At 39.5% G+C, this 12059-nt stretch overlaps 1 protein-coding gene across 1 annotated transcript in view; it reads left to right on the top strand.

Annotated features, from left to right (window-relative positions):
• NBR1 (NBR1 autophagy cargo receptor) overlaps positions 1 to 12059 on the top strand; it is a 254021-nt gene that overhangs the window by 162587 nt on the left and 79375 nt on the right. The window contains exons 9-10 of the mRNA XM_089690227.1: positions 4481 to 4630; positions 4713 to 4901. Of these exons, the coding sequence (XP_089546353.1) occupies positions 4481 to 4630; positions 4713 to 4901 (339 nt within the window). The remainder of the gene's footprint in view (positions 1 to 4480; positions 4631 to 4712; positions 4902 to 12059) is intronic.

Below are 12059 nucleotides of genomic sequence, written 5' to 3'. Positions count from 1 at the left end.
AATTTCTGGGAAATAAAAAATGTTATTGTCAACAAAAGATGCGAGAAAATCTTCTAAAGAGAATACCTGTTCTGGTGACAACTATATTCAAAAGGAATTCCCTTGACTTTGGAGATATTTCCTCTCACTTCCTGTTGCATCTCCAGGACAGGATGTAAACGTTAATTTCCCCAATGGAACCCAGCTTAATAAACCTGAGATTTTAATGAAAATGACAACAATCAGATATATGTGCACTCAATGCTTCCATTGATAAACAAATGGGAAGCAGCACTAATATATTTTTTTGCATTCGTACTGTTTGCTATCTGTTTTATATCTGAATTATTATCCAGGATTTATATAGTGTCAACAGTTTGTACAGTCCTCTACAGAATTACCATTTTTCCCCTCTTAGAATTAAATGTTATCTAAGGTCTAATTGTAAAATAATTTATTACATACATTGTATTTCAAGTATTTCTATTCTACTCCTATTATCTTGAAAATCTTTAAACTTATTTTGTGAAGATACCTACACTTTAAGCCTTAAAAGGAAATGAATGCAGCTGTCAAATCTAAGAAATGGTGAGCTGCACTATATTAAATTTTAGTTTATAGGTTTATTATTATTATTTTATTATACAGTATTTATAAAGCATCAACAGTTCGCTCAGCGCTGTACATTACAATGGGAGACAATACATGGGTTTTCAGGGTGCGCCTAAAGGAGAGGAGAGTAGGTGATAGTCTGATGGATTGGGGTAGGGAGTTCCAGAGGATGGGTGATGCCCTGGAGAAGTCCTGGAGGCGGGCATGGGAGGAGGAGACCAGGGAACTAGAGAGAAGGAGGTCTTGTGAGGAGCGGAGAGTGCGTTTTGGCTGATATTTGGATATTAGGTCGGTGATGTAGTTTGGGGCAGTATGATGGACAGCTTTGTACATCAGTGTTAGGATTTTGAGTTTGATCCGTTGGGCAATCAGAAGCCAGTGGAGGGATTGGCAGAGGGGGGTGGCAGAAACGGAGCGGCTGGTAAGGTGGATGAGTCTGGCTGCCATATTCAGGATCGACTGAAGCGGGGATAGCCTGTGGCGAGGCAGGCCAGTGAGGAGGGAGTTGCAGTAATCGAGTCGTGATATGATGAGGGAGTGGATGAGCTGCTTAGTAGTTTCTGGGGTTAGAAAAATGCGTATTTTGGCAAAGTTGCGGAGGTGGAGTCTCCATGAGTTTGTTAGTGATTGGACTTGGGGCTGGAAGGATAGATTGGAGTCAAGAATGACACCAAGTACTCTGGCCTGCGGGGCGGGCCTGATGGTGGCATTGTTGGACGTGATGGAGAAGTCAGTAGGGGGTGGTGTGCGGGCTGGGGGGAAGACTAGGAGCTCAGTTTTGGAGAGGTTCAGTTTAAGGAAGTGGAGCGACATCCAATCTGATATGTCGTTCAGTAGGCTTGTAATTCGGGTGGAGACTGAGGGGGTGAGGCGAGGGGTCGCGAGATTTGCGTGTCGTCGGCATAGAGGTGGTAGTTGAAGCTGTGAGAGTGTATGAGTTGGCCAAGGGAGGAGGTGTAGATGGAGAAGAGAAGGGGCTCGAGGACAGAGCCTTGAGGGACCCCAACAGAGAGGGGGAGTGAGGGGGAGGTGGTAGCATTATAGGTAACGCTGAAGGAGCGTTGTGATAGGTAGGACGAGAGCCAGGAGAGAGAGCGGAGTCTCTGAGGCCAAGGGAGTGTAGTTTTTTGAGGAAGGGGTGGTCAACTGTGTCGAAAGCTGCAGAGAGGTCAAGGAGAAGGAGCACTGAATAGTGGCCGTTAGCTTTGGCGGTTAGCAGGTCGTTTATTACTGGTTTAACCCCTTCATGCCAAAGGGTAAAACAAATCTTAACGCCTAAGCACAATTTTGAAACTTTGACATGTGCTAGTAAAACCGTACATATCATCACAACTACTTTGTATATCCAGGTGAATTATACCTTGCTTTTTTCAGAACAAATTGGTGGTAAACGATAATGGATATCTCCTGATTTTTTTTTTTTTATCAAAAGAAAACTGGCCCAAAATAGTAAACAAAAATAATTTTTTTAATTTAGCTGTGTGTTTCTTGTTACTACCATAACCTACCACCAAAGAACAACCCAAAATACATTTTCCAGCTGTTGACAATCGCAGCGATACCATATATGTGTATGTTATTTGTTGTTTGTACCCGTACTACAGCCCAGAAACAGTAGTGCACATTTTGGTTTTTTGTTTTTGTTTTTTTTACCTAAACACACTGACTGACGCTGATACCAATTTAACCACTTCTAGTCCAGACACTTTTACCCACTTCCTGTCCAGGCCAATTTTCAAGTTTCAGTGCTATCACACTTTGAATGACAATTGCGCGGTCATGCAACACTGTACCCATATGAATTTTTTAGCATTTTTTTTGAGACCGATAAAGCTTTATTTTGGTGGTATTTATTCACTACTGGAATTTTTATTTTTTTTGCTATGTAAATGAAAATGTCCAAAAATTTTGAAAAAAAGTGTTTTTCTTATAAAATTTTGCAAATAAATAATATTTCATCATAAATCTTGGCCAAAATGTATTCTGTTATCTTTTTAGTAAAAAAAATAACCCAAATTAGTTTATAACCAAAAATTATAATTTTTAAACATTTTTTGTAAAATTTTAATTTTTTATATTATTTATGGGGTTTTTTTTTAACATACTGTCACCCTAGCAGTACAGTGTTACCAGCTTCATGTCATGGTGATGAAGATTTGTTTTTTTTGTTTTGTTTTTTTTACACTGATTGCTTTTACACCCATAAGGGCTGTAAAAGCAATCATTTCTCCTTCTCTCTGGCTGCATTGTTGCAGCCATTGAGAGCTACTGTGGAAGCTGTGATTGGTCACAGCTTGTCACATGGTACAAGGCTGTTGTGAATGGCCCTGTACCATGTGACCTCTGTGATCGTTCACAGATTTCACACGTAGTAAGCAATGATGTCAGAAGTGACATCTTGCTTACTACTCTGCATGTGATTGGCCAATCAGTGATCATATGATCGGGACCTTGCAGAGAGGTGTTCCACTGTGTACGGAGGACACAGCGGGCACCGGATCGCGGTGCTGCGTGCTCCCAGGGAGCGCGCACAATCAGGGGGCAGGGAGGCCGTTTCTAAACGGCCACCTGACCCTGCACTGCCACCGTCAGGCCGTTTTTATATACAACGGCCGGACAGGAGGTGGGTAAAAAAATATATAAAAATAAATACTGACCTTTGACCTTGACCCAAACACTAACCCTGGCACTGAACTATATCAAATCTTGATCTAGGTATTTTTTCTTTATTTTATTTTTAATTATGTATCTCTCTTCTCCATTCAGAGAGAAAAAAAAAAACAAGGGCGGGCTGTACAGTGACTGATCACTGTGATAGCCAATCAGAGGCTATCACAGCGATCATGTGACTCAGAACACTACAGTCACCAATATCCTAAAAGTAGCAATGTATCTCCAAGTGCTTTAACCAGTTTCCATCCCAGTCAGTCCATTTACTGTGGGTTGGTGGCATGGGCAGATCGGTTCACATTTGGAACGCACATGCACATGCCTGCTGCAAACCTGCCCTGTCACTGGCTACAGTGGGATTTTGTCAGCATATCCATCCAATGATTTAAGGCCCAAACCTGTTGATCAGCTGTAGCCAATCACAGCACAGAGCCCTGTGTTTGCAAACAACAGAGGGCTCTGTACACAGATCAGCAATCTGTTTTTTTTTTCTCCCTGCAAAGCATAGAGAAAAAACAACCTGATATGTAAGTAAAAGCAGCACATATTACACACATTACAGTTTTAGGCACACTGTTAACCCTTAGATTGCCTCATGATGTTAACCCCTTTCCAGCCAGTGTCATTAGTATAGTGACAGTGTTTAGTATTATATCTCATCAGTGTATCGCTAGATTTGCGCCCACACTATCAAGTCCCACTATAAATCACTGACCACTAGCATTACCAGTTTAGCATCATAGCTGATTTCCAGTACATATTCCATCATTTGTAGATGCTGTAACTTTCACACAAACCAATTAATATACATTTATTGGGATTTTCTTTACCAAAGACATGTAGCAGTATATATTTTGGCCTAAATTTATAACAGAAAGTAGAAAAAATTGGGTTTTTTTTTCCAAATGATCTATCTTTTTTCAAGTATATAATACAAAATTAAAATCCCAGTGGTGATCTAATACCACCAAAAGAAAGCTCTATTTGTTGGAAAAAATTATATAAATTTTAATTTGGGTACAGTGTTGCATGAGTGCTCAGTTGCCAGTCAAGTGGAAATATGGACTGACCATGAAGGGGTAAAACAATCCCGATGGTCAAGTGGTTAACGTCCACACCTTACAATTGCAATTGTATAGATTTCTGCTTACATCTACATAATGGATTCGTTTTCTTCAAGTTTAAAAAAAGTATTAAAGGTACCTTTACTCCCTAACAGCACTTGCCCATCATTCAGCATCTGTGAATCATGTGAGGCTGGTGGATGTGATCATGAACCCAACCACTTGTTTTTGAAAATGAGGAGACCATTGGAACCTAGTGCAGAAGACCCACATCCATCTCTTACCTTCTCCATGGTTCACGTCAGGTATGTCATGCTTGTCTTGTAACTGGCTTAGCTTTGCAGTTGTGTTCACGTGCAGTCACCATTAATTTATTTTCTGTCACAGATTACAGAAACAAATGAACAAGACATTCATGAAAGCAGAAAAGCAACGTCTGCGAGCAGAAAAAAGACAACGTAAAGCAGAAATGAAGGAGTTGGAGAAGCAACTAAAACTCCATCGTAGGTTTCATCGTTGGCATTCCTTAGAATCCTCAAACTCACCAGCAGAGAACTCACCAAGTAGTCCTCTTGTGTAAGAACTTAATTATATAGAGATATATTTCCTGATTAGAGGAGAATAACTTTACTAATACTGAAATTGATCATATTAATCTCTTTCCAAAACTGAGATTTCAGATTTGTGTTGCTGGCAAACTAAAATACGTGCTGTCTTTGCTAATAGTATCTCACAAGGACCTCTGTTGGGAGAAAATTGAAGCCAAGTAAAGATGTCACAGTTATCAATAGATTGTCCATAAAGTAGAAAAAACAGAAATAAAAGTAATGGTAGTTATGGTCTAGAAAGGGCAGAGACCCGAAATAATGTGTTAACATTTTACCACAGTAATCTTATATAGACAAAAGAACCAAGTGATTCTTGGGATTTTAAAGGATTTTCCTTTACTTTCAATGATAACGGTAAATAGTACAAATGGAGAGGGTCAATAGTAATGGTAAACATGATAAATAGAGATGGTGAATCTCCCTAAAGGTGGCACCGACACCAGTACAAACTGACAGGTGTTCTAATCCACCTCCACTCTATCCAAAACTAAAAGAAAAAAAAGTTTTGTTTTTAGTTATACTTTAAAGCAGTGGTCTCTGAACCGTTGCTCGGGTGCCAAATGCGACCCTTTGCCTACTTTTATGCGGCCCTTGGGTCAATATTTGATCCTCTGACACCAACAATGGGGCATATTTTCCCCTAACGACAGCAACAAAGGGGCACAATTCCTCCAAATGACACCAATGATGGGACACAGTTCCTTCCAATGACACTAATGATGGGGCACAATTCCTCCAAGTTACACCAACGATGGGGCACAATTCCTCTTACTGACACCAAAGGTGTGGTGTTGTTTACTCCAACTAATGACATTTTCTACTTACAGTGGCTACAGTCTGGCCCCCCTAAAATCTGAAGAACAGTAAACTGGCCCTTTATTTAGAAAGTTTGGAGACCCCTGCTTTAAAGGATAAGTTCACCTTTCGTAACATGTTCGGCCCCTGCACCCACCCCAATCTCCATTGTGACAGCTATCAGGGAATCTTCTCCTCCCTGCTAGCTGTCACAATTTTTTAAAAAATGCACCAAGCGGTGCTCCACCCGCTTGGCGGTGTCACTAATACACAGTTTTCTGTGAATGGGAAAACTACAAGTCCTGGCAGCCTTTGCAGCTGTCGACTTGTAGTTTTCAATGAACTGCCACAGCGCTTCACAGTGCCGTGTTATTTCATTGAGCCTTCCTGTCAGTAAGTATCTGCTTGCCTGTATGGGATATACGAGCAAGCAGATATACTGACAGGTCAGGGGGAGACCTGCATGCCACCACTAATCTGCTAATGGCTTGTGCAATGCTTTAGAGGCTCCACAAACAAAAAATAATAAATGCATATTTTTTTACGTTCACAAAATGTGCATTTATTCTTTTTTGTTAAAAGGGGAACTTATCCTTTACTAAAAAATGACTAACCTGTAGAGACTTCCACTGTCATAGGTAGATACCCATTTCCCAATTTTCCTTTTCTGAATAATGTCTAATCATTTGTATTAATAATTTCTTTCATTAAAAGAGTATAGAGTACATCAAACTTTACAGATTTACATTTTCTAAACCCGACCCTTTTCCACCCACTGCCACTCTCAAAGACATCAATGCATAGCATACATCATTATAACTTTTCATAAATTATCTCTAACTTAATCTTTACACCAAACTAGGGGATACATTCCATGATCTCCATATCTCTTCATACTTCCTACATAACCCCTCCTTTCATATATTGTTTTTTTCCCTAATTATTGTTCTATCCACCAATTTTAACCAGTCTTCACAGCTAGGGGGTACCAAGGATATCCACCTCTGGGCAATCAGTTTTCTGGCTACATATAGACATCTCTGCACTGCCAGTTGCACAAAATGTGACATTCCATAGTTTCCCATGATCCCCAGTATACACAACTTGGTTTCCATCTCTTAACGTTAAACCAACCACCCATCCTGTTATTTCAATCACCTTTTCCCAATATCTACAGTGGGGCAAAAAAGTATTTAGTCAGCCACCAATTGAGCAAGTTTTCCCACTTAAAAAGATGAGAGAGGCCTGTAATTGGCATCATTTGACCTCTGTCATTGCCAACAAAGGATATATAACAAATTATTGAGATGAACTTTTGATATTGACCAAATACTTATTTTCCACCATAATTTGCAAATAAATTCTTTCCAAATCAGCCAATGTGATTGTCTGGATTTTTTTTCTCATTTTGTCTCTCATAGTTGAGGTCTACCTATGATGCCAATTACAGGCCTCTCTCATCTTTTTAAGTGGGAGAACTTGCACAATGGGTGGCTGACTAAATACTTTTTTGCCCCACTGTATATAATTTGGGACATCTCCAGATCATATGGAAAACATTTCCCACCTGATCCCCACACCTGGAACAACATTCATCTGAATGCCTCCCAAACAGAAACAATTTCCTTGGTGTATGGTATGTTCTATGAATAATGAAAATCTGTGTCAACTTTTGTGAGGGGGATAATGATACTAAATCCACTGATTTTTAAAACGTGCTTCCATTGCTCATCTGTTAATTTGCCCACGTCTTCTTACCATTCTATATGATAGTTCTTTATCCTTATCCAAGGCCATTAATTGTATATTTGTATACAGCTTTGCTATTAACCCTTTAGTAGATGAAGCATTTATTAAGGACTCTAACAGAGGTGCATCACTCCACTCTATTTCCTTTAGCTTAAACTGAGCTGTCAAAGCATGTCTCAACTGTAGATATTGATAGAAACATTTATTCGAAAGCCCAAATTCCTCTCTCAATTCTTCAAAATTTTTAATTCCCCTAGGTGTTTATAACTGTGCTAAATACACAATTCCCTTCTGTTTCCAATCATTGAAGTTCTCTAGTTTTTCAAGCTCCGGTAGATTTTTATTTTCCCATATCAGCGTGTATTCCATCAACCCTATGTACCAAAATAGCACTCGTATTATTCGCCATAATTTCAGCATCAGTTTAATTGTTGGAGATAGTCTTTCCGTCTTTAAGGATTCCTCCTCCAACGCCTCCATGTAAGTAAGGTGGGGTCTACAAAGTAACAACATATGTGTCCACAGCCTCCCAAGTGCTGTAATTGTGCTGCCAAAAAATATCTCCGAGGATGCGGCACCGCTGGTCCTTCTCTACCTTTGGGAAGATGCAATACCCGAAGACGTATTCTGGCCTATCCCTCTTTTTACACCAATTCCCTAAACCGCTTTCCTGTAATCCATACAGGTGAGTTATGCAAAATATATAAAGGTTTGGGTATCCATAGCGTGTTTATCAAACCACATTGAGAGAGGAAGTTGGTGCCATGCCTTACACTTTTTTAAAATTTTGATAACAAGGGCACTAAGTTATTCGAAATATATGTTTTAGGGTTTGCTGTTACTTTTATTCCTAAGTACCTAAAACTTTCTACTACCTGTAGGTGCCTAGCACCCTCGGGTAGTATCTCTATCCATGCATCCAATGGAAGCAAATTGGATTTTTCTCAATTTATGGATAATCCAGAGAAGGCGCCAAAAGACTTTATAATACCCATTACTACAGTTAGTGAATGCCTTGTATCCCCCAGGAACAAGAGAATAAGGAGATTTTTTTCCTCAACCTCTCCCCTACAGAAACCCCTTACCTCTCTCACAGCTCTGATGGAAATCGCCAGAGGTTCTATAGCCAGTGCAAAAAGCAATGGCGGTAGATGGCATCCCTGCCTTGTCCATTGTGCCAGTAAAAAATACTCCTATAACCCATTATTCTCACCCTTGCCTTGGGGGTATTATAGAGCAACCACACCCACTTCATGAACATCGGACCAAATTTTAAACACCCACATTACCTGCCACAGATAACTCCACTCCACACTATCAAATGCTTTAGCAGCATCTAAGGTGAGAATAGCTCTCGAACCCTCCTCCTCTGTTGGAATTTGCAGATTTAAGAATGTTCTTCTAATATTCAATGCTGTGTATCACCCTGAGATAAACCGGATGAACCATTGTATATACTATTTTTCCTAATCTAGTGGCTAACACTTTTGCCAACAACTTAACATCCGCACACAACAAGAATATTAGTCTATACGATGAGGGCTGTAGGGGATCCTTTCCCTCTTTATATAGCATTATAATTGTGGCTTCTGTCATAGACGTTGGCAATACTCCCCTCTCAAACGCTCCATTTAACACCTGTAAGAGTTCTGGAAGTAAAACTTCCCCATAGTGTTTATATATTTCTGTTGGAAACCCATCTGGGCCTGGAGTTTTATGGTTGGTGGAAGTTAAAACTGCGTGATGGGGGCTTCCAACATATCTCTATCCCCATTTGACAGGGTTGGGATCTCTAAACCTTGAATACATTTTTCCATCTCCCTGTTCCCTGTTTGAGAGAGAATTTTTAAAGGCATCCATAAACTCATTCGGGCACATAGTGATGCTCTCTGTCCCGGTCTCAATTGAGGTCACCGTATTTACCATGCCCTCCTGAGTCCTTGCTAGGAGGGCCAACATGCGCCCCGTATTTTCACCTTTTTCATACCTTTTTGTTTTATAAAAACCTTTTGTTTTCAGTCCTTGTCAAGGAGATTTTACTACAAGGAAATTTTACTATACATCTGTTGCACTTCCTTCCATCTCCAAATTATCATTAATTGGGTCTTCTATATAAATTCTCTCAGCTTCTACCACCACTTTCATAATTGTCTGTTTCCAATCCCTAGCAGTTTTTTTTATTTTAGAGATCTGTTGAATTATAACCCCCCTACAATACACCTTAAGTGGATCCCACACCACATTTTAAGGCGCTGAAGCCCTGTTGTCTTTTAAAAAATCACCCAGGGCTTTATTCATATGCTCCTCGAGCTGTTATTAATTGTAACCAATAGGGGTTTACCTTCCTAAAATCATAAAATATGTAATGCAGCCCTATAAACAATCATAAAGTTGACAAACATCTCTATTAAAATGCATATAAATGGTTAAAGATATCTGAATAACCAATATTACGTAAAATAAGGTGTATAAATGGTATATAAATGGTGACAAATAGTGTCCTTAAAGGCTGTGAGGTGGTTAATTACAACACATCCACGACATCCATGGTAAGTAGTACTATTGAAAGTCCAAAGAGTGATATAGGTGATGGAACCACAAATAGACTTAGAGGAGGTGACTTGAATTGATCCCAGTGACACATACGATTCTGTGTCATGCAGGAATAACAGATAAATTGCACACTCACCAGAGGCGCAATATAAATGTGCGTTTATATCATATGTAACAGAGGTCCCCTCAACCCTGGGTAGGATGTAGCCTGGAATGAATAACTCCTCAGTGGATAATGGAACTTCTAGAGGTCCCCTTTAAGGCCTGGCTACGGATGGGGTCTGCTGGATACAGCTCTCCTCTGGGCCCTGGGATGGTCACCTGGGGGTCCTGGGGGATTAAATGCTCGATGTGGAGCAGAAAATAGTACCCATGGTGTAGTAGTTTGATCAAAAATTGGATTAGTTTATTGAAAATTAAAAGTTAAAATAAGAACACACTTTTAGGTACTAAGGTAAGGTCAATCCTCGTGCATGAAGGATGCAGTAAGTAATGAATGCAGCATAAAACTGTGGTGTACACTGACCAGCTGGTAGTAATGGGTGGCCGCCGGACCACCGTGATCCGGCGGCGTGACGTCACGGCTTGCAGGGGCTCCTCCTTGACGTACGTTTCGTATCACACATACATTCTCATAAGGGGTGTGCGCCATGGCAGCCGGACGTCAGCGCAGATCTATTTATAGTGTGGGCGCCTGCATCAATTCAGCAGGCACCATTTTGCCAATGATCAGTATGCACTGCGCATGCGCGAGAGCTCGGGCGCCATTTTCCCGTGGACTGGCATGTATTTATGTCAAATGCACGTGCGCAAAAACAGCGGATGCCATTTTTTTGTGGATCATTGCATGAATGCACATACAGGGAACATGCCACCTATGTGCATAAAATGAGAGCATGAAATATGCACAACAACGTCTATTAAAGGTCCATTGAATACAGAGACCATTGTCACCGATATTCGGCATGCAATGCGCATGTGCGAGGGCATAGGCGCCATTTTCCGTGGACCGGCACACAAACTTTACAAAAAATGCGCATATGCAGAGGTACAGGCGCCATTTTCCCATGGGTCATTGTTGGAACATAAAAACATCAAAGAACAACTAAAAAACGTTATGATGAAGGGTAACGACAATGAATGCGTACCCCAAAGTATGCCTAGGTTATTTCATTAAAAGTTAGTATAAACAATTACTATAAAAAATTGCTTACTTGTACAGTGTATTTGATGTTCATAAATAAATTAAGACTGCTCATGCATGGATGCCATCAGCACCATTTTTCTAAAACCTCCATATAAGGAGAGTCATATATCAAGTAAATCTGAAATATACACTATTTAAAATATATATATTTATAATTTGAATAAAAAGTCCCTTAAACCTCATTAGGTAAGTAAAATGGGATTAAGCTAATAATATAAAATATTGATAAATCATAATTGTTTAATACCTATAAAAGATTATAACGGCAAGTAAAGTATAATAGAAACAGGCGTGGGCGTTGGTTGTTCAGTGTAATCAGCGTAATATCAATATATATCATTACTTAGTGGGTATACACTAAATATATCATGTAAAATGCGCATCATGACAAAATACTTAAAATGACAACATAGTAAAGTATAAAAACTATGAAAATATAAAAATTATATGTAAAATGATGAGTTGTGCACTGCATAATAGAATACATAAGAAATCCATATGATTAAATATCTTAATACTTAGTACTTCAAATAAAAACATATAGAGTACTGATCCTAGAAACCATACTAGACCCTAATGAATATTAAGATATAAACCAGGTTGAAATATAAAGATGTCTAAAAATAATGAAATAGGTATAAAGGCACTAACTGTTATCTATATAACAGTTTATATCCACTTCCACATTGTGACCAAGGAGGGATAAGGTTCTCATCTCATATATCCACCTTGTTTCCATCTGGGAGACCAGCCTATGTTTATTGGTACCATGCCAATGGCTTTGAACCATATCATACCTTCCATTCTTGTTGTTAATAATAA

Source organism: Staurois parvus, unplaced genomic scaffold, assembly GCF_062004578.1.
Source record: "Staurois parvus isolate SC_StPar_1 unplaced genomic scaffold, SC_StPar_1.0 ptg000524l, whole genome shotgun sequence".
NCBI classification, from domain to species: domain Eukaryota; kingdom Metazoa; phylum Chordata; class Amphibia; order Anura; family Ranidae; genus Staurois; species Staurois parvus.
This window is presented reverse-complemented; position numbering and strand designations above follow the sequence as displayed.